At 40.1% G+C, this 23,393-nt stretch overlaps 1 protein-coding gene across 15 annotated transcripts in view; it reads left to right on the top strand.

Annotated features, from left to right (window-relative positions):
* Window positions 1-1,508: 1,508 nt before the first annotated feature.
* ppp1r13bb (protein phosphatase 1, regulatory subunit 13Bb) overlaps window positions 1,509-23,393 on the top strand; it is a 31,254-nt gene continuing 9,369 nt past the window's right edge. Inside the window, exons 1-10 of one of the 15 annotated variants that reach the window (XM_044168544.1) lie at window positions 1,509-1,880; window positions 2,129-2,298; window positions 11,735-11,882; window positions 13,429-13,548; window positions 14,512-14,582; window positions 20,052-20,153; window positions 21,590-21,767; window positions 22,063-22,262; window positions 22,410-22,574; window positions 22,895-23,087. In XM_044168544.1, the coding sequence (XP_044024479.1) occupies window positions 2,290-2,298; window positions 11,735-11,882; window positions 13,429-13,548; window positions 14,512-14,582; window positions 20,052-20,153; window positions 21,590-21,767; window positions 22,063-22,262; window positions 22,410-22,574; window positions 22,895-23,087 (1,186 nt within the window). In that variant the 5' untranslated portion in view covers window positions 1,509-1,880; window positions 2,129-2,289. Of the gene's footprint in view, window positions 1,881-2,128; window positions 2,299-5,410; window positions 5,635-11,734; window positions 11,883-13,428; window positions 13,549-14,511; window positions 14,583-20,051; window positions 20,154-21,589; window positions 21,768-22,062; window positions 22,263-22,409; window positions 22,575-22,894; window positions 23,088-23,393 lie in introns of those variants that run through there. The other 14 variants (XM_044168545.1, XM_044168546.1, XM_044168539.1 and 11 more) reach the window with 14 other exon arrangements.

Below are 23,393 nucleotides of genomic sequence, written 5' to 3'. Positions count from 1 at the left end.
ATTTTTACCTTTTGAAAAACAGTCAAAACATCTTCATAGATTGGTCTATTGGTCTAACTATTAAAATTCTTCTTTCCAAAAAAAGTACTGTTGTTCTCTCGCCTGTCCTCCCTGTCAACATCTCTCTCTCGGCTTCTGCCCAGGTTTTTCTCCAGACTTTTCTCAAAGCCTGCGCCGTGGCCTGTTAGAAGTGCCATAATTCAGCCACTAGTGTGCTTGTTTTTCATTTGATCTATATAGGAAGACATTCTTATGAAAAGCTTTCTGTCAGTACTTTCGTGACAATGATCAACATTTGATTGAGAAATCATTTAATTCATCTGGTTTATCTGTCCACTAACATCTGCCATCATTTCAGACCCTGCTCTCCTTCTCCTGCCCACCAGTGTTCCTACCTTTGCCAGTCGCCTGACCTCACACCTGCCTGCTGACATGATCCTCATTAGCCTGTTATCCAAAGGGTTTATACTGTAGACCTGCACAGTGGCCTAGTCATTTGCCACACTGTCATGTCTCCCTGTCGTAGCGTTGCAGCCCTTTTGTTTTGCCTGAATTTGCCTGCCTGCAATTGTGATTTTGAACTATGCTAGTTTTTTAGCTCTCTGCCTGCCTGCATTAACCTTTTACCTGTTTTACCTGTTGGTGTCCTGAGTTATGCCTGCTGACAAAGTAAACTCTGTTTTTAATGCTCTTGCTTTTTGAGTCTGTGAGTCTGTCAAAATCCAGAGCCTTCACAATGCACACATACCACACATTTATATACATTTTATTCAGTGGTGGAAGAAATAGTCAGTAAAAGTAGCAACACTACAGTGTAGAAATACTCTGTTACAAGTAAAAGTCCTGCATTAAAAATTGTACTTATGCAAAAGTACTAAAGTATTAGCATCAAAATATACTTAAAGTACCAAAAGTAAAAGTGCTCATCATGCAGAATGTCCCATTTCAGAATAATGTATATTATATCGTTGGATTATAGTGATGCATTCATGTAAAAGCATCAACAATGTTGCAGGTGGTAAAGGTGGAGCACATTTTGATTACTTACAATGTATTCCTTGATTTATATTTTGTATTAATAATCTAAATCTGCAAAGTAAGTAGTAACTAAGTAAGTAGTAAACATAATAAATGTAGTGGCCTTAAAAGTACAATATTGGCTTCCAAAATGTAGTGGAGTAGAAGTATAAAGTAGCATAAAATGGAAATACTCGAGTAAAGTTGTTATTACTTCTTATCTTATTGTATCATTCACTGTGGTATTTTATTTCTCTCTCTGTAAAGCACTTTGGACCTGGTCCAATGTGGTCTAGGTATGAGAATAGCAGTGAAATCCCTTTTTTAATTTTCACAAATAGAATAAAGGTTTCACAAATTTAAAAGCGGGTTTCAGACAGCGTTAAGGCTTTACCACAGACGCTGCTACAATGTCTAACAGGCTTTCACAACAATAAGAGGTGCAAAGAAGCGGGGGACCGGTCACCGGTGAAGTTTCCCTTAACTTTCCCCTTAACTGCCGAATCGGAAGCAACGAATCGGAAGCTAACTTCAGCGTCGTCACTGCTAGCCTGCTAGCGATGATTCATTGCGTTCGTAAAAAAAGAGTTAGCCAATCTGAATGGACATTTATTCATTTTTGTTTGCTTGAAACACACTCCGTCAATAGCTTGTGCCGATGTGCAGCCAATCCAAGCTAAAGGACCGACGAGAGCGGAGAGATCGCCCTGCATACCGTCCTTTAGCCGCCTCTGAAACCAGCTAACACAGCTAACACATTACGTTAGCTGGCTGGCTGACAGCTGGTTCGGTTAGCTACGTGCCTTTTAACAGTAACGTAGCTAAGATTTACTGCCTGAAACAATGAACTGTCTCTGACATTGGTGAGTATAATTAGTGTGCCATGAGTAATATCAAGTCAATGAATGCCATTCGTTTTGACTCGCTTCAGCGTTGCTTTGCGAGCTAACTGACTGGCTAACCATCGGCTTGTTTGTAGCAGCAGCAGCGGCACAGAGCCACGCCTGGACCATTTAAATTCAACTGTGGCTGATAACATTAGGTGTTATTTTGGGTGTCAACTACCTTACAGTGTTCAGTTTTATAGCAATGCGACTGTTTTGGTTTACAGAGAGGACTGAGGCCCAGTTGGTTGTCACATTGGAGTAACCAGAGCCCATAACTTGAAGGTGGGTCTTGGCTGACTCTACGGTGGTGCCAGCGAAGATAAGTGGGTGAGCCGTAAGACAACTTGCCGATGCACCCTGGTTTTGACCCGCCAGAGCTGCCAATATGATGCCGGTAAGTGCACACAACCACTGCTCTCCCAGCATAAAGAGTCTAATTGACTCTCCCATTTGTTCTTTCGAGATCAGTGCCTCCTCAGCTACTGATTGAACTGCTCACTTTTCCCCCACAAAATCTAACCTTGTGTGCAAGGTGGAAACTGTCAGGTATCACGCTCTCTACAGGAGTGGTTTTAAGATGGGGTATGTTCTTTGAAAAGCCTAGCTTTTAATCTTGCTCTGTGGCGTTTGGGGTTCTTCATTCCCATGTGATGGTCATGTGTTTCCTCAGTCTAAAAAAAGTAACAGATTAAGATGAAGAGCACCATTTGATTCTCTATACGTTCAACCCATTTGCCTTTCCCACTGCCATTCAGCTAATCTACAAGTGAGATCAGTTCCTAGAAATAAAAAGCTTAGCTTTATCTACTACGACTTTATCCATTGTACAGTATCTCTGCAACTATCCATAACTGCAGGACATTTCATGTTGATGGTTACAATGATTAAAACATTAGGTGCTTACCACAAGGAATAAAATGTTTTCCTCACAAGATTGAAGATGTAGTCCGTGTTAGCAAACGTGCAGTACTGAGTATAGAATTACACTACTGTATATCAGGATAGGCCAGGTTGACTTCACACCCTCTACTCTCTCTATAATAATAATGAATTTGTGTTGAATAATGTTGAGACAAAGTTATCGCTTTATTTAAAGCAGTAGGTACAGTAGGCTTTGGTACATGTTTAAACCAAGAACTATTTTCATTCAGATTTTTTCCCTCATGTTATTGTTCGAGACGCTCTGTGTTGCAAAGAATAGAATACCTGAATGGCAACCCTATTGGAGACGTGCTTTGTTGGGACCTCTTTTGTTATCTTTAGTGCTGATAATGCAGTGATGGATTGTGGCCCTTTTGGCCTTTAGGGAGGGGAACTCAGATGCAGGTAAGTTTACAGTAGGTTCAGTAGGGTGTCATCATAAATGGAGGTGATTCTGTCAGTATCACAGTAACATTTTGTTTGTCGTCATTAAAATAGCTTTACAACCCAACTTCAGAGAGGCTCGTAAGTTGTCAGGAGTACATAAGTAACAGAGAAGCAACTCCATATTTGCTGCAGCTGTCGCAGGATTGACTGCGATGGGAGCCTCCGTGGACGTTTGTACCCTGTGGCACCAACAGGCTATATGAGTCAAAGAGCCAGTCGAGCAGAGAGGCAGCCCTGCACTTGGGTCTCGCGGGACTCCAACAGCCAATGAGACCTTGGCAGATCTAGGTCTGTGTGGCTGCGTCGACTAACGCTCTGTTGTTAAGGGGAACTTTTGAGCTGAGTAGATTGTCAAGTGGCATTAATCTCAGTGGAGCTGGACAGAGCATGACTTACAGGAAATGTAAACATTGCATCTTATTGTCGCTTTTACCATTTTTGGAGGTATGCTGGTATAAAATGACATCAGCCAAGCCATCAGTTATATCACAAAGCACTCGTAATTAATATAAAAAATGAAATGTTTAATGGATATCACTGTTAATGTTTGACCTTTTCCCCAAACTCACTGTGAACAGATGAAAATAGTCAGTTATTGATTTATTTAACAACTCCCACCTGTTTAAGACTGCTAGATCTTTTTTCTTAATGGTAAAAGAAGTGTACATTATTAATTAGACTTTCCTAATGCCTTCCTCTAATGCACATTAGCTTTCACTCAAAGGGACACATCCTTTTTTAAACAGCAGATTAAGTCTTGAAGGGGCCTAATATGTTCCCATGCCTCTGTCCAGATTTGTATTTTCTCTTAGTCTTTTTCCTTATAGAAATATAGAAATATCAAAGGATTTTGTGCTTGATAGCTACTAGACACATAAGCTCTACTAGATTAGTCTGTAATAGCAAAGCCAGTGCAGTTATAACTTGGGTTATCCCGCTTAATAAGAGAACATGGTCTTAGAACACCTTTTTGTAAAAATTCAATTTGGATCTAAAACATCTTGTGCGCACCAGTGTCCAAGTGCCCAGCTTAAGGAAAGATCATCTTATGTGTGTGTAATACATAACAGCATTATTTTACAGTTTTCTGACACCCTGGCTTGTCGGTTGTTTCAGTTTATTCCACATCATTTGTTGCATCTTGACCTCATCTTTTCTCCGTATGGTTCAGTGCTATTTTAGCCAGATGGGCAGTGTTTGGCATATTTCGGATGCATAAAATGTCTAGATTAAATAATTTTTTTGTATTAGTCAAGAATGTCAGAGGCAACCCTCACATGTCCCAGTGAATAGCTGTCTTTGGATTTAGCTATGATTAAGCTATTTGTGTGTTTGTGTCTGACCAGATGATAAAGCAAAATCATGCCTAACACTCAGTTGTTCCACACATTTTGGGCTTGTTTGGTCAGAATTATTTTGCCACATATTTTTTTGTCACAATGTGAGAAGTTTGGGAGTTGAATTCATCCTTGTTTTATTGCAATGTCTTAAATCTGTGGCATCTCTGGAAGGTCTTTTCATGAAAAAACAGGTTTTCAGTTAAAGTTTGTGCTCTCAGGAAGCAATATTCTGCTAGATCTTTCTTCTTCGTTGTGGCCACCTCTTTGTGAGTAAATGAGTGACAGGATTTGTGAGAGGAAATGACTGTTTGAATCATCCTGCTGGAGATCAGGCCAGCCAAGCATCCCTCTTTCCCTCTCAGAAGTTAAATGATAAATGCTCCTTTCTCCAGATGATGCCCACTGTAGCATTATGCGTCAGGCAAGAGGGGTACTGTATGTTTCTTGCCATGTTCAGCCAACATACAGTATAAGGATGCCTCTACATGATATTGCCCTGACCCGCTTGCCAGTCACAGCTGTGGCCAAACTATTCTGATTAGCAGGGAGTCGTTGGTGTTGCAGCCGCTGGCACAACCCAGGGACAAATTTTCCAATAGAAGGACTTGTCAGCACCCTCCTCCAACCACATCCACCACCCTGTGACTCCCTCTCTCTCCTTCTCTTACTGTTTGTTTCTCTCGCTCTCTCTCTCTCCCCCCTCCCTCCCTGAGTTACACACACACAGCAAGTGTTTTTTCCTCTCAAGTCTCCTCTGCAGCACTTTTCCAATGCACGCACTGCTGTCTGTTTCAGAGGTCTGCTTCGGGATGGCGTAACAATTTAAGTCTCATGCCTGCAAAAGCGGCAGTGCTATGATGAAGAGGTTTGTGACTATAGTGTTACGCGGCCTTGTTAGCCTCTCCAAGGAAAACCCCATTTGGGCAAAGGAGCACCACCGGCCACCAAAGAAGGAGATCAGGAGGAAACGGAGGGCGGTCAAAAGAGCCAAGAACATGGGCAGACGCAATTTAGTGAGGGCGGTTCGTATTTCTCCAGTGGTCAGTCAGCTGGATCACTGGAGTTTCTGTTTTCTACGCTGTCACTCTCTGAATGTTTATTCACACGATTTGGTAGTTTCTATTTATGTGAAGGTATATTTTAGAATATTCGGTATTGGCTTTTTGTGACCGGTTTAAATTAGGCCCAAGTTTGCACCTTAGATTAATTGAAGGTTTGTTTTGACTCTTTTGAAGGTTATTCAGCATGAAGGTCTGTGATGAACTGATTTGATTGTTGGAGTGTAGATTATGATGGACTGGTTTATTTTACCCCTTTGTATTTCATTACATGTTCTCACTTATTGTATTTCTTACATTGAACACTCGTGTAAAACATAAATGTAAACAAGAATGCACAGTATTTCCACCAGTTAAAATAATGGCATCAATCATCTGGATTCAAACTGATGTTGTTGCTGGCCTCACTGGGCTGTTTTCTGTTTTTCTTCCTGTACTCCTGTACTGTATCTTATTATGCAGCTGGTAGCACGCCAATATCCCTTTGGGATTAGAAAAGTAATTATCTATCAGTAAAATGTGGACATAACCAGTCTCCAGCTTACTTAAAACACTCTTTTTTCCGTTTCTTTCCCATTTCTTTTTTTTTCTGTTAATGCTCTTGCACATCAGGTCCCAAAAATGACATCCATTACTAGTCTATAAGGACACTGGGTCCTTATAACACTGAAAGAAGCAACATGAAATAATAGATGGATGGTATGGATGGACGACTGTTGGATTTGAAGGAAGTGCCTCTGCTCCAGTATCCTACATATAGTTTCTGAATTTGCCAAAATATGAGCTTTTAGACTCATAATCAGCTGAGTGAAGTCGCAGAGGCTCCCGAGCACAAGTAATCATATTGTTTCAGTTAGGCTGCTGCAGAAAATGTCAATGAATCACACTTGCATCATTACAAAGGATGAGTCACTTTGTCTCGGAGAAACTCCCAGAGTAATAATCTATATGTAGTTTAGTGACTAAACATAGATATTATATGACAATGGCAATTATTGTAGCACTACAAAGGCAACCTGAGGCCACACATACAGTTATGCATCAATGAAACTTCATTGCACTTTGCATTTGAGTACCTACCAAATTATGCATGTGTAAAATACACTGCAGCTGATACATTTTAATATGTTTACTCATTAAACAGAGCAAACTGTATAGTAGGTCTGATGTAGTCCTAGTAGGAAGGTTTGGTTCTTTGTTCCAATTTATCATGGATTTGGTTTGACATTGTGAGCCATATGTAAACAAAGTGGTGTAGTTGTTGGTCTAGACGGCAAGAGCAGGATAAAAGAGCCCTTTTGATAGTGTAAGTAATGTTTCATTTTAAGTCATTATTACTTGGTTTTCTTTGCAATATACCTGAATTGTTTCTTGGCTAAAAAACTGAGAAAGTTGAACAGGTTAAAAGCAAGCTACTGAAATATGGGGAATCCAGATTTCCCTTTTCTGCTCTGTTTACTGACAACTAGCTGAACTTGCACCAAAGTTGCGTGAAGGTCATGATAAACTCTGTCTTTTCAAACACAGCTATCATTTGAACATTCCTCCAAACTCTTGGCTTTGTTATAGATATATTCTCCATCACAGTCACACACAGTCCTGTTTTTCTGTAGTGACACAAAAAGTGAGGCCTGTCACATGAAACAGGAAGGCACACCTCAACCCCCTGGAGTGCTTTGTGCCATAGAAAACAATGAAAATCTGCCGCATCTCACCACAGAAGGAAAAACACATCATGTAGATATGCTGTCACACTGAAAATATTAATCAATTTGGCTTGTTCTCATTTTCCAAAAACCGAATTACAAGAGCAAAGAAGTCAAGGTTAATATGGGCTGGTCTAAACAAGGCAGATGAGAAACATTATCACATGAATTACACTGAATATGAGTTGATGGCACAACTTTCATTTTGTCAAAGGAAAAGATCATTGTGTATAGAGCACTTGAGAGGACGTTTTCCACTGCTCCTCTCATCCTATATTTTGGCTTTATTCAACCAAGACGTTGATTAATCTCATCATAGGATCCACTTAGTTTTTTTACCCAGAAAATGAGTTCTCACATTGTGAAAATGTATTTTTCCCCACATTTTACAACCTAACTTCAAAGTGGATCAGTAGTTGTTTTTTTATGCTCTACAGCAATATTTAACCCAGTGAGTCAATACTTTGTAATGACTGAATGATGTGTTTTTATCAGCTTGGTCCATCTGGAGTTGGATTTTTTATTTTTTTGGCTTCTTACAGCTTTCCTCCTTTAGGGGTAACATTGGACATGCATTGGAGCGTGTGTGTGTGTGTGTTTCAGATTTAAGGGTCTGTCTACTGGTTGGTGTAAAAGAAAAACCTGAGTACATCCAGTATGCTTCAATGTTGTGAAACATGAAAAAATCCAAAGAGGTTGTTCTTATTACCATAAATGTTCTAAGTTCCAGAGAGATAATATGTACGTAGAACATATATGCTGATGGAGAAAAAGTACGTACAGTAAATTACATGACATAAATTTACATATTAGTTCTGTTAAAGTCTATAAAATGCCAAAAAAAAGCCCATTACAAGTTACCTGAGCCCAAATTGATATCTTAAAATTGCTTATTTTGACTTTACAACAGTCAAAACCCCCAAATATTTCAGTTTACATAAATGAAATATCAAAAAAGTTTTTCTTGCAATTTAGAAGCTACGGCCATCACACTTGTGATTTCAAGACCAAACGAGCGAAACATAACGCCTCCCCTGGCTTAATGACCATACAAGAGATTTAAAGAGGCAGTTTAAGAGAGCTGAGCATTAATGGAAGAAAGACAAACTCAAGATATCTTTTGATATCATCAGAGGTTTGATGTTTTTAGCTAAAATTTCTAGAAAAGTCTGTTGCTTCTCAATTGATCTCACACACACACACGCTCTGTCTTCATTCTGCTCGATTTGAGCTCTGCATTTGATATAGTTGACCACGATATCCTCTTCAATTGCCTTGAAAACTGGCTTAGTATTAAAGACACTGACTGCTCTTGTCTGGTTTTACTCCTACCTCTTTGACAGATCATTCTCGGTTGTTATGGGAGAGTTCTCCTCATCCTCCTCATCCTCAGCCCCCCTCTCGTGGTGTTCCCCAGGGGTCAATTCTAGGTCCTATACTGTTTTCTATTATATGCTCCCTTTGGGTCAAATAAGTCATAGGCACAATATTAATTTCCACAGTTATGCGGACAATACACAGCTTTATGTTCCGCTACTGTACTGACATGGAGAACCTTTCTCATGTCATGGCTTGTCTCTCTGACATTAAATGCTTGATGTCACAAAACTTCCTCTGGCTCAAAGAGTCCAAGTCTGAGGTCCTTTTTATTCGGCCCCCAAAAACACTCAAGTGACTTGAAAAAGAATCTTGGGAACCATGCTTTCAACTCTTCACATCTAGATTATTGTAATTCCCTGTATTCAGGACAAAAAGCCATCTCCCGTCTCCAGCTCATACAGAACTCGGCTACCAGACTTCTAACAAACTCAAATCAATGGAAAATTGCTCAGTGGGGTGAGCTGTACAAGATTGTTGCAACCTAAATAAGCTAATGACAAAAACGCTACAACTAATGGTTAACAGTTTGTTACATAACGTTCGAGTGAAAGATTAGCTACAACATGTGTTATGGCCAAATATTAATAATAAATTAAGTGTTAACACTTTACAATAAGAGCACAAAATTTTGAGTAGTTACCTGGGAAGAAATGAAGAACGAATAAGGAACTAGCTGCTAGTGAACCATTAGTTTATGAGTGATTCCTAAACAAATAGTAGAGTAGTTAATGATTAGTTAATTGAGAAACGAATGAGGAATAAATCAGGAACGACTTGATCATTGATGAATCGTTAATAATATTCCCTAATAATTCCTAATGGAGGACTATATAGTGGATAATGATGAGTTACTGGAGAACAGACTGGGAGATCCTACATTAACAAATCATTAGGTAATGATTAGTTCATGAATATCTGTGAATTGATCATACTGACCACTTTGTTCATGAGTCGTTCCTGATTAACTCTGAACCAGCCGGTGAATGGCACAAAACTAGTATCAACTCATTCATTACTAATTACTTAAACATTAGACACACACTCACAGTAAGGCATGTGTGGTTCACTGAAGGCCTGAGTTTCCTGAAAAGTTATGTGAAGAAGACGAGGCCTACACTTTCAAAGTTGGAGGTCATTTTTGAAGTCAACTGTTTGTTTGGCCAACTATTTTGTTGGGATTTGTTTGATCAGTGTGCCATGGACAGTTAGTTTTAAAAACACCTTATAAGACGACTGCCAACATTAGACTGTTCCCTGTTGTTGGAGCATGTTTGATTGGTGTGCCATGGGCTTTAGAGACAAGACCATATCACACCCATCCTTGCAACGTCACACTGGCTACTTGTGAAGTACAGAATTGATTTTAAACTTACTTTTAAAGCTCTACATGGCCTTGCTCCTACCTACATTATAGATTTACTCGTGCCCTATGAGCCTAGCCGCTGCCAGCGCTCCTCAGGTAGGACCCTTTTAACTGACCCACAGGCCGCCTCACAACAAAAGGAAAGCACGCGTTTTCTGTTAGAGCCCCGCAACTGTGGACCTCCCTGCCTGAAGAACTTAGGTTAGTTAACTCAGTACCTTCTTTTAAATCACTCCTCAAAACTTAATTTTATAATTTTTATAGTAAGTACTTGCATTTGACCTGTTTTATTGCACACTGTTATTTTATCAGGTTTTATCTTTTATATTGTCATTGTTGTTTTTATCTTGACTGTGTGTACTTTCTGTAAAGCACTTTGTAACTGTTTTGAAAAGTGCAATACAAAAAAGTTTATTGTTGTTATTATTATTTAATAATCACAAATATATGTGACCTTGACCGTTTAAACGACTGATGACCGTTGTTGCCACCAAACTTATTAAGCTGCAGCTAATTAACTTTAAAAGTTGGCCAAACTACTATAAGAAACTCTAGGCTGGTTATTGCTGCACTATTGACTGTATGTTGGCCAAAGATGTTCTCATTATTAATACTTTGCGGACCACTAACTAGACCTGGAGTTTATTTTATAAAAAATTGTCATTTAAATCACAAATCCAAATATTGGTAAAAGAAAAATCATGAATATATATTTCCCCAAACTGTTCGGCCCTAGCTATTTGTTGGTTTTCTATCAATCAGCTGGTTGATTAATCACCCAATCATTCAAGCTGAAGACACAAACTATGCAGGCAGTGGCGTGTGGTTTAGTCCAAAGGTCGTATGTGTACGTATGTTGTACAGTCTGATAACTGCAGGTTCAAAGGAGCGCTTGCAGCCCTCTGAACTCTCAGGTGATTTCTTGAAGACGCTGCATGTAGGGTGAAGTTCATTTTAGTCCTCATCCTATCCTCCAGGCTATTACATTTAGCCATTTAGAAGCTTGCATGCAGGAGAGTATATTTAGGATAGAATTAAGAATAGATATATCTGAAGTTTCCTCAGATGTCCACTGACTTAGAAAGAAGTTTGTGATCTCTTTTTTTTTTTTGTTGTTTTTTTGTGTGTTATGTGAGTACAGACGGAAGCATGTGGGGGCTTGTATTGCTATGTCTCACCTCCCAGCCTAAACTGAATATCTTCAATGCTATGGCAGGCCCTAATCATAGTAAGCAGAAATGTGGCAGGCACAGGCATGAGTCCACCAGCAGCTCACACTAACGGTCTCTGCTGGTGGACAGCAAAATGTAGCATCGGCACACTGGGCTTTGTACAACGCAAGGGTGGGTTAAGCATTGTCCTTAAACCACACCATCAGACAATTACATTTTACATTTTCCCATTTCTTGTATTTCTATAATATCTTCATATTTTCTAAGTGGTTTTATGTTTGTTTGTTTTTTTTCGGGAGTTTTATTTAAATCTTTCATGTTCTAATGTTACATCAAACCCTTGTTTTGTGCTATATTTTATTCACTGTCATTGGGGATCATTAAAGCTTCATCTTCTCTCTCCTGGTTCAGTCTCCTCCTGACTGTTTTTATTCCTCTTTCAGATGATATTGACGGTGTACCTCAGTGATGGGGAACAGGCTGTGACTGAGGTGCCCATAACCCCTGAGACGACGTGCCGGGATGTCGTCGAGTTCTGCAAAGAGCCTGGTGAGAGCGGCTGCCACCTGGCTGAGGTCTGGAGAGGCAACGGTAAGAGCTGGTTGAAATCGTGCTGCTTGTTATGGAGCATGCTTCTTGTCTTGTGGTAAGCAGCGCTCAGTGCTCTGCCGTGTTAAAGAGGAAGAGCAGCAGGTGTCACTAGTAATGCATGAAGGTGAAACTTCATTATCACTGAGCTTGACACTTCACTTACATACACAATAATTAAATTTTATGAAGCAGTAGCCTTTAGCCTTCCTCAGTGATGTAAAAACAAGCACATTAGAAAGTTCAGGTGCTGAGCAGGGCCACGCATGACTACCTGAGTGGAGGAAAGTCATGGAGAAGCCGACATAGAGAGGCATGTTTCCGTTCCCATCAGCTATTATCAGACTAGAATAATTCACTGAAAGTACGAATTTGTGGGTCAGAAAAGGGTTACGTGCTGCTACAGTCCACAGCCCTGTCACAGCAGATTCCACTCTGTCCAAACGATTTGCTCCCGTCACCACAGTCGTGCTGACATACCCGGTGTTATCAGCATTTTTTGCTGAGGGGCCACTCCCCTGTCGAAAACAACATCCCAGCCAAGGGCTTTATTAACCCACGTTATGCAATCATGTTCGGCTGGTGCCTGACAATGCGGCTGTCTGCCCCCGAAACCTCCTAAAACCTTTCGGTCTTTGTCTCTGTCTCTTTGTGTCTCGGCCTCTCTTTGCCCACAGTGTGCCGTCCTCTTGAAATGCAACAAATCTTTTAGCGCACATAGTTGTCCATCAATTTCAGCATTCCCAGTTTTCCTAGGGATATCATCACTTGATTTAATTGTGATAGCCTCCATACTGCCAAGACATAAACAGATGACCACAAAGTTTATCCATTGTTCTCCGATGTTCTTTACTTTATTAGTTAGTTTTTCAATTATCGTAGTTGTCAGAAGAACATTAACACCAAATGCACACACTTCCCCCTCCGCGCTTTGGGGCATCAGAGAACAGGAAACTTAAAAAAAATAAAAAAAATAATGCAACTTTGCCATGGTAAAATTTTTTATTTTTTTAATATATATTCAAAGGAATAGTTTGACATTTTAGAACTATAAGCTGTCTGTTAAATTTGAAGCTACAGCCAAGAGACAGGTAGCTCAGCTTAGCACAAAGACTGAAAACAGGGGGAAACAGCTAGCCTGGCCAAGAAATAGTCTGGCACATAACTCCCTGTAAAAACACAAATTGTAGTTTTTATACTTACACTCCACAAACGAGATATTTAATTAGTTAGTGAGCTTCAGAGGTTCTGGTAAGTGGATTTTGTTACCTTTTGGACAGAGCAAGGCAAGCTATTTCCCCCTATTTCTAGTCTTTGTGCTAACCGGCTGCTAGCTGTAGCTTCATATTTAACAGACAGATTTGAGAGTAGTTTCAATCTAACTCTCAGCAAGAAAGCGAATAAGCGTATTCCACAAAAAAAATGTTTTTCTTTAAACGACTTATTGGACATGCACTAGAAAACTGAATTAGATCAGTTGTTTCCATGAGACAAATATGTTCAACTAATCAGCCTTTCCCCCTTTTCCTTAACGTTTTTGTCTCTGTAGAGCGAGCGATCCCCTTCGAGCACATGATGTATGAACATCTGCAGAAATGGGGGCCTCGAAAACAAGAAGTCAAGTTCTTCCTCCGGCATGAAGATTCACCAACTGAGAGCAGTGATCAAGGTGCGTGTTGTCACGGTCTCCTCTGTCTGGAGGTTTTTCTGCTCTGTGTAGTCTCTACCTGAAGGAGCCAGGAGGGTGGAGTCGAGGGTTGTCAGGAAATTCCTGACACCTGTTCTGGCTGGCTGCTCAGCTATGGACGCTGGTGTCAGTCGATGTTTCTCCCTCTCCTGTTCTCACCCTGGTATCTCCAGTCTTTCTGGTTTAGGTATGTTTGCTTTCTTGCTTATGTTGCACAGTACATTTTACCTCACACACCAAAGATGCGGCTGATGGACACATCTAAGCAGGTCTTTAATATCAACTATCTTAAGTTGGGTTAAAATGAAACCCTGTGTGATCTTTGTTCTTTCTTTGAACCAGGTTATAACACGACACATACTCTGTAAACACAGTTTTTATGTGGCATTGTTTTGTATTAAGAGTTTAAAAGGCTGTGTAGGATGAAAACCCAAAGTTTAATTGATGCTTGATGGGGCATGTCAAAGGAATAAATCATAGCTCCATTTTCACATACATTATCATTATACATTTGTAGACACATAAAGAAAGTAAACACAAAGTTAACAGGCTCATTGTGATGTGATCCTGATCTGATTCATATTTGAGAAAAATTTGGACCTCGACTAAAAAGTGTATTTTTGCAGCGAAGGTACCATCAAGATATCCAGTGATTTTTAGAAGTGTAGCAGAAGTGGACAGTTTTCTATCTTTTCCTGTGAAGTTTTAAATCATTTACTCTCAACCCTTTCTTATAAAAAAAAAATGAGTTAGGTGGCTTTAGTCAGCAGTGAGTGTCCCAGTTCTTAAATCCTTCTGTCATGTGCAATCATGTCAGTGAATTTTCAAGCCATTCCTGACAATGGTTGTAGCCTCCGAATCTGCACTTGTGCGCACGCTCGTCTGTGCACGCTTGTGTATCTCTGCACTGCCCGTGTTTGTGATGGTGACTGTTTCTTTTTGCAGGGAGTCAGCAGTCTCAGGATCAGACGAGTCGCAGAAGTGGAAACACTGGAGAGAAGCACAATGAGAATGGGGTGAGACTTAATTAGTATTATCTAAATGATGCTAAAATAGAAATGTACTTGCAATAACTTACTGGAATTTGGTGCCTTCTTTCATGGATAGATTAGTGTTATAATGAAAGAAGATAGTTGATTTGATTACTATCTATCAATCTAAAATAGATATGTGTGTGTGTAACTTTTTTCATTAAAAAAAAATTAAATAAAGAACAGAACAAACCAGGTCCATATGCCATTATTCAATCCCTGAATTAGATGTAAAAGAAAAACCTACAAAGAGTGCAGTTATACAGGCATATATAAAGAGAGAGACAAAAAAGAAATAAAACCCAACATAAATAACTTATTAACATAAAATCTAATTTTTTCATTAACATTTGTGAAGACCCATCATACTCTTAAGTTTGTATTTCACTTTGAAGATGGAAGCTAGCAAGCTAGGCTAACTAACTTTCACTTGGAGAGTGGAAGCTTCTCCCTGAAAGTGGAAGCTAGTTAGCCTAGTTTGTCAACATTAGCACTGATTCCTAACGAGACATTACTTTTTGTTCATTATTTTTACAGCTGCTGAGTGCCATTGTCAAACTTCTGCACACTGTGTTGTATTCATCACACATTATAGAAAGGAGGGGAGCTAGCTAGCATTAGCATGTCTCTCTTTCATGTGTCCAGTTGTGGTGATGGCAAACAGCCTGACTGTCAAAACTCAGACCAATGGGTTGTCCTGTCACTCGAGCACACAGTTTCCCTTGAAATCTTAGTGGCTTTCTAATACCAACAAAAACACATTTAGAGTGGGTGATTTTCATTTGAACTCTTTGTACATTAAAGACTGCAAAGCAAGTATTAGCGAGGGTCATCATTCTTCCAGTGAGTTCCGCTGATGTAAGTTCTTTACATCTACATCTACAAGATGGGCTCAGATGAAAATGAAATTCAGGACACTGTCAAGTTGTATGTTTTTACTGTGTGGCAGCATTTTTCAGGTTTTCATTCTCCAGCACAATAATGACATAACTCCAGTCTCTGGTTTGAGGTAAAAGTATCAATATGCATGTATACATAATGATTCTGATGTTGCCGAACATCACAGGCCCTGGTGTTACAGTGCCAGTATTTCCCTGACAGGTGAACCCATTGTTGTGCACGTTGAGCTCTAGCTTCAGGAAATGTGTGCAAGGAGATGTGAATGACTCCAATAAGAGCAGCCTCTGGCGTGGCATCCTTTTTCTCTCCGACCATCTGTCCCAGATTTCACAATAGGAAAGTGTTGCGGTCAAGGAATTGTAACTAATTCAACCTTAAGGGTGGAGGGAAGAATCCAGCGCAGCAGGAGATGGAAGGGTTGTGGTTTTTGTTTTCAGTAAAGATTATAGCACAAGAGCAGCCCGAAGCCATTCCTTTTGTCATCCTGAAAATCCACAACTTTTGAGTCTGTTTGTGTCGAGGAAATATCACAAGGTAATATATATATTTTTATGGACATAGAAATATGCTATTGATCGACTCTCCAAGCGACAGTCTGTGCCAGTATCATGCTACTAACCTATAAAACCCCCACCACAGCATGACAAGTAAAAACATTTTAAAATCACTAGTTGTTCACTCAAACAGGAAACATTATCAGCTGCATGGCCGGCTCCGCTTAACCTCCCAAGTACTGAGGCTCATTTGTGTTCGAGTTTCTTCCTAATATCTGATTTAGAGGATTATATCAGTCTGCTGGATGATATAACGGGCCCTAAGAGGATCATTGCTTTGGCTTTTCTACGGGCTGCTGCCCAAACCCCAGGGGCTTTCTCTCCACCAAGCAGAGCTGATGATCCTCTGAGATCGAAGCTGCCTTGTAAAGAGCAGAGGTGCCTCAAGGGAACGCTACAACGATCACACGCATTTTCAGTTTAGTTTTTTATCACAATATTTAGCTTCTATAATTGGTGATGACAGCTTAATGGCAGTACTGAAACCTCTCATTTCAGCAACTGTTTTGATAATCGATTTATCATTTCAGTGATTTTTCAAGCAAAAATACTAAACGTTCTTCCAGCTTCTCAGATGTAGGGATTTGGTGCTTTTCTTTGTCAGTTATGATAGTTAATTTAATATCTTTGAGTTTTGGACTTTTGTCGAACAAAAGAAGCAATTGGAAGACATTGGCATGGGCCGAAAAAATTGTAATGTAATGACAAAACACTGGACATATATATATATATACATATATACAGCCCTATATTTGCCCACGTCAGTAAGTTCTAGGGCTGCAACTAGAGATTAATTGCATTATCTATTAATCTGCAGTTTATTTTCTTGATTAATCTTTTGGTTTATAAAATGTCAGATAACTATTGACAAGATTAATCTATTAGCAAAGTAGTTGCTGAAAAATTTCTGTTAATCAAAACATTTTTACTTCTCAGAACATTTTTTCATGAGTAATAATCATGAATAACTGAGTTCTTTTATTCTGAAACATTATCCTGATAATCATTTTAATAATATAATAATTTTAGCCATACTCGTGAATCGCTCTTCATTTCAGATACTGTATGTGCAAATCTATAAAGCTGTTGGAGGGAGTAATGTAGTCTCTGAGTAAGACTACATGCCTCATAAGCGAGGCTGTGGCTGCTCTCTCCTCCTTCCTGGTCTGCTCAGTCGGGTGTTTCTCCAACTCCCTCTTCATCACCGTCTGAGGGTGTGTGTGTCTGTTTCTCCCTCGGGTGAATTGTCACTGATGCAGCGTTGCCTGAGTGCATTTGAGCGTGGCTGTATGTGTGTCAGTGGCTTCCTCCGCTCTCCCCATCTCGACCTCGGTTGAGTCACCCCCCCCCCTCTGAGTCTCCCCACACATTCTTATATCTAAACGCCTTGACAAATGCGCAGGTGAGACAACACTGTCTGAGCCACATGTGCAGGCAAAGCTGCAAATGCAGTGTCCCTGCTTGAGTGTCTTCAGAGATGAGATTATGTATGACATGTATACTATTGTTGCCTCACTTCACAGTACCATAAAAATCTAATTATTCCCAAAAAGAAGCATGTTTTATTCAGACGAAGATGAGTCACAAAAATCTCTGCCTCTTCGAATCAAGTAAAAGCAGTGCATGCAGTATTTTTGTCTTTTGCATGTCATGTTTATTTCACCTGGACTTTATCTTATGTCTCCAGCATTTTTACATGCTTGTTTAGGATCATATCAAGCAAATTGTGAAGCACACACTTTTCATGTCGTCATCCTTTCTATGCCTCTTACTAATCTCTTCACGTTTAAGAGAGTGCTCTATCCAAACCAGTATTCCACATTTCTCTGTGTTACTGGAAAAAAAACCCACCATGACATTTCCTGCATCATCTCCTCCCTCTTTGAGTGCGATTCCTAAAGGCAAAGTCTAGGAGCACTTGGAGCATTTCAGTGCCGCTTGTAGTTCAGAGGACTGTATTCACTGCTCCCTTAGTATTCTGTTTTATTAAAGAGTAGTCTGCCAATGTGTTGACTGTAGCAGCTGCTTCAAGGAAATTCAGAAGTCTGTAGAATGATAGTTTGGGGAAATACAGAATTGAATGTGATAGCCAGTCTTCCTTTATTCTCTGAGCTCTCGAACAACACATGGGTGCTGATTTCTGGATCAAGAGGAGGACTTCGTTGAAAATGTTTATGGAGGTGAACCACTTTTTTATTTACTGGCTTTCTGTAGGTCGATAAACTACCTTTTTATAGTTTTTTTTGGTTGTTTAGAGTTTGTTTCTTGCTACAATTACAGCTGAAATAATTAGTTGATCAACAGAAAAGAAGAAAATGGCACCTTTTTTTTGATAATTAATTGTTCAAGTAATTTTGCCAAATCAAATGCCAAACGTTCTTTCCCTTGTGTATGATTGTTAGCGTTTGCAGCCTTTCTTTCTCTTTCATGTTAGTAAACTGGATATCTTAAGGGGAATTTATACATCTAAGTCTGTTTACAGGTGTTGGGGAGTGCTACTATGTGGGGGGGGAATAAAATAAAAAGTTGTATAAAGCCTTTTGTGGCTCCAGAGGGAGCTGCGCCAAGTCAGCCTCAGTTGGGGTTGAAAACTACAAGTTTGAAAATGAAATAAATCTGGGGGTGTGGAGTTAGAAAGAAGTGAGCACACCAGACCTCTGTAGCCCGCTCCTCATCTCTGCTTGAGGCTAGCGGCTTGATGCTACATTAGCCATGTTAGCCACTACTAGCATAACACACCCAAAAATCTCTGACCAAACTGTTGGCTTTGGAGTTGCATTGTGGGTAATGTAGGCAGTAGGTTTTGACAATAAAGAAGAATGTGTGGAGTAAAAGACTATCTCTGGATCTGCTGCATTGATTGTGATGCTTTTTTGTTAACTGTCTATCCGACTGTTATATGAGTGCAAGGCTAAATCAGTGCAGTGCTCTTGAAGTTTTTGACTGTTGGTCGGGCACAACAAGCCATTTAATGACATCATCCTGGGCCTTAAAAAACTGCGATGGACGTTTTTGTTTTTACTATTTTCTGGCATTTTTAGACCAAATGGTAAATTGATTTGAAAATAATCTGCAGTTTAATCGATTATGAAAATAATCATTAGTTGAGGCCCCCATTATTTCATATGAATTGGACTTCAAAACCATGAAGTAGATTGGTGAAGCTACTAATAATAATATAATTTTTTTTTTTAAAGTATACTTTTTTTTTTTTATGAACACCAAAAGACACATTGCCCTCAGAGCCGTCCGTCCCCTGCTCATAAACTGAGTCTTGTCACAATTAATGGCCCATCATAAGGATGTTTGGAGCCTTGTTGTGGAGGAAGGAGTGCCCGACTCTGCTATTAAGTCTCCTGCTGTTTGACCCTCTGGCTGCTGAAGTCAGACATCTTTTAAAATCATTTCTGCAAATGGCTTTTTGGGTAACTTGTTTCTTTGTACTTGTTTCTTTGTTTTTGTGTTTTTATTCTTATGTAACGTTTTTAGCTTATGTAACTTCTTATGCCGGATGTTGTTTTCTGCACTTATTGACTTGCATAATTGTCTTAAAAGTGCTATTATATCAAACATTTACCTGAGTATTGGTAACATACATGACATGAAGATGCACAAAGATACATCACACTGCACGGTCTCTCACAGTTGAGTTCTCCAAACTACCATTTAGATGTTTTAGGTATTGCTGATAACAATTTAACTACTCACCTTTTTAGCTTTTACTCAGAGCTAACTCAGGGGCCTATCTGTTTTGTGCTTATTGCACAACATTTTTATTTAAATATGTTTTTCTTCTCATTAATTAAAACTTTCAGTGGTGTTTAAAAGAAGAGAAGGGCCCAGCACCAACAATCACATTTTACTGTTTGAAATGTTTAAAAATCCTTATGTATCATCAGTCTCAGTCGACGTCAGTGGCTCTTGTAACATTTCGACAGGTGCCTACATCAAGACCACTCTGCTCAGATTTGAGTGTGTTGACCAGTTCTCATGTGTGTAGGTGGGGAATCAGCGTGTGGAGCTCACGCTGTCAGAGCTGCAGGAGATGGCCACACGGCAGCAGCAGCAAATCGAGGCTCAGCAGCAGATGCTCGTTGCAAAGGTAGCATCTTGTCTTCATTCTTTTATCTTACTATGAATCATTCCCCTGAATATTATGACGGTCTTTCATTCGAAATGTGCTTCTTACTAACAAAATAGCACGCGTCACTGCAGTAATTTGCATTTGAACTTTTCTAGGTTTGTACTGGGGAACATCAGAAGATTCACAGGTCCTCTATCACAAGCTGCAATATCTTCCTTCTTTTCCAGTTGAAATAGTTAAATCTAAAGCACTTTGGCCGTTCCTTAAACCTAAATGTTCTGTTCTTATGCTGGGATCAGACTACACAATGTTTTTGCCTTTTGAGATGGTTACTGTGCAATCATAGATTCAAAAATTCAGTAACTTAGCTGAGAAACATGGCAGACTATATGCTGAAGCCCGACCAATCATAGCTCGTCATCATTCACGCATGACATGATCTGAAAGGTGCTGGTGGGTCATGTAGTCTGATCCCACAGACACAGACTTGGGGTTTATTTCAAGGCCTCAACAGGCCAAGTAAGTTCAGGATACAGCCTTGAATCTTGTTTCTGTTGGAGAGATAATTAACTACTACTTACATCCAAAGAGTCCCATCATGACTTGAAACGGGGGCAAACAGTTATGTAACAAATGAGATGTGAGGCAGTGTGAGTCACAGTGCTAGTATTGTCCAGTCTGTCAGAATTCATAGTTCAGTCTTTATAGGAACACTGCAGTGCTTACTCAAGCATGTAAATTATTCATGGATTTTAACACAGAGGATACTACCTTTCTCACACCAATTACAACTCTACAATGCTTATTAAAAGTAGATTTCGTCTTGTAATGGAAGGAATAAGAGTTTGGTGGCACACCTCCACACAACCAGTCTACCATGTCTGTCTCTGTGGCTTTTCAGCACACTAACTAAGTCTGACCACCGTGCTTGTGCTGTGCTGATCAGTCATGCAGGATGAAGCCCACTGTAGACCCGCAGATAGGAAGACTATTTATTCCCTTTATTGTGGCGTCTGAAAAGTAGGCCCACTTGAAGCCCTGCAGTCATTTGGAAACCTGGGCCTGTCTTTTCCTATTTTAAGACCTTAACTGGAGCAGTTCTCAGTTGGGTAGAGAGATGAAGTCATCTGACCCTTTCTTCAGCCTTCAGACAGTCTTGACACAGCACAGCATTTAATTTAGTGAATACAGTAGAAAGATTTAGCCTAGTTTTAGGGTATGTCTGTCACGGAGATATCTTGTAAGCCTTGGGATGGTGTCTTGCTGTTTTTATATTCATGCATGTGTTATTATTTTCGCCAATAAAATAACGTTTTGTTTTTAGTATTTCTATCCAAATGTGCAAAAACAGGTAGTAGTGAGACTATCTGCACTGTTTGATGCAGTTTGACATTATTTTGTAGCTTGTGTTTGCCTGTTGGCCTATAAAATGTCAATCTCTGTCTCGTTCACTGAAGGAGCAACGTTTGCGTTACCTGAAGCAGCAGGAGCGGCGTCAGCAGCAGACTGTTTCAGAGAGCGAGAAGCTGCAGAGGCTGAAGGAGCGCGTGGATAGTCAGGAGGCAAAGCTCAAGAAGATTCGGGCAATGAGAGGCCAGGTGGACTACAGCAAGGTCATCAATGGCAACCTGTGTATGTATACTTTCAATATGTACATCATTTCATTATACTAACTCTGTTTTTAAACACTCTTGCCGTCATAAATATACTATATACTTAAATACATTCACATCAAGAGTTAAGAAAAAAGCCTAATCACACCTGGAGATGAGGGTGGAAAATCCACCATGTAGACAGAATCAGTTTTTCATGCAACATACAGCAACATTTTGACGAAGGTTGTGCTCATAAAATAAGAGTCAGCTAGCTTGCTAATTTTAAAGAAGGATATGAATGAGCTGATGATTCCCTCATTTCTCATATCCAGCAGCGGAGATTGAGCAAGTCAGCGGCCTGTTCCAAGAGAAGCAGGCCGAGCTGCAATCTGCAGTGCTAAGGGTGGAGCAGCTCAGCCTGCAGCTGGAGGACCTGCGGAGGGGAAAGCTCAATGGCATACAGACCGCCCTAGGCGGCCAAGTAGCCGGCGCTGCAGCCATAGAGCTCCGTAAACTCTACCAGGAGCTTCAGGTATTGCCTAGTAGAAATAAGTGCAACATCTAGCAAATGCCTTTATAGGTTCCACTCTGTTTGCGTTACCCCTGACTACAGTGATGGCAATATCTATTGTTCTACTGAATCGGTACGTGTGTTTGCATCTGCATTCATCATCCACAGATCCGGAACAAGTTGAACCAGGATCAAAACAGCAAGCTGCAGCAACAGAAGGAGCTTCTTAACAAACGCAACATGGAAGTGACGCTCATGGACAAGCGCATCGGCGAGCTGCGGGAACGCCTCTACAAGAAAAAAGCTGAGGCACGTCAAAAAGAGAACCTTCCTGTAAGACTAAGAGCGCATAACACACCTCCTCATTAAGACTCTTTTTGTTGAAATGCTTCTGACAAAAGTCTCCTGTCTCATTGAGACATCAGTCCAGACATGCCAGAAGTTCAATATAAAGTGAAATACAAAATTATAATTCTTTTAGCTTTTAATGTCTTAGTGGAAACTTGTGGACAAAAGTTTTTGCTAATGTCCCCTTAGGAGCTCCGTATTAGTTCAGTACTATTGAGCTAATTAATTTATCTCTGTACATGTTGATCCTTTTCGCTGTCAACACTTCTAACATTTGAAACTTTTCTGACTTTCTCCTCTTATAGCTGAATAGAGCCAACGGGCCTCCCTCCCCCCAGCCAGCTCCTGGTACTCTGGGCCGTGTTGCTGCTGTTGGGCCGTACATCCAAGTCCCTGTACCGGGCCGACAGGAAGGAGGCTACACCTTACCACCTGATCCACTGAAGCCTCAGACTCTGGGCGTTAATAACCAAGCCAACCATGGCCGCACCAAGTCAGGTTGGTTGAAACCCATAAAATTACATTTGCAGTGCACTGATTTTTGGGTGTGTTAAATTGCAGTGTCACTGTAAAACACAAAAAGTGAAGTAACTGTAGTAGTGGATACCAGGTGATACACTATCTTTAGGCTTAGTTTTAATTGAAAATTTCAGTGAATCTCTTGTTGCTTTTTCCTCATTAAGAAAGCAGAAACATGGACAGTTAGATAAGTAGAAAAAAGCAGATGAGAAGATGGATTCAGGTACATAGTATCTTGGATACATGTACACCCAGAGGCAGAAGTCTTACACCACTACACATCTT

This window comes from Siniperca chuatsi, linkage group LG16, assembly GCF_020085105.1.
Source record: "Siniperca chuatsi isolate FFG_IHB_CAS linkage group LG16, ASM2008510v1, whole genome shotgun sequence".
NCBI lineage: Eukaryota > Metazoa > Chordata > Actinopteri > Centrarchiformes > Sinipercidae > Siniperca > Siniperca chuatsi.
This window is presented reverse-complemented; position numbering and strand designations above follow the sequence as displayed.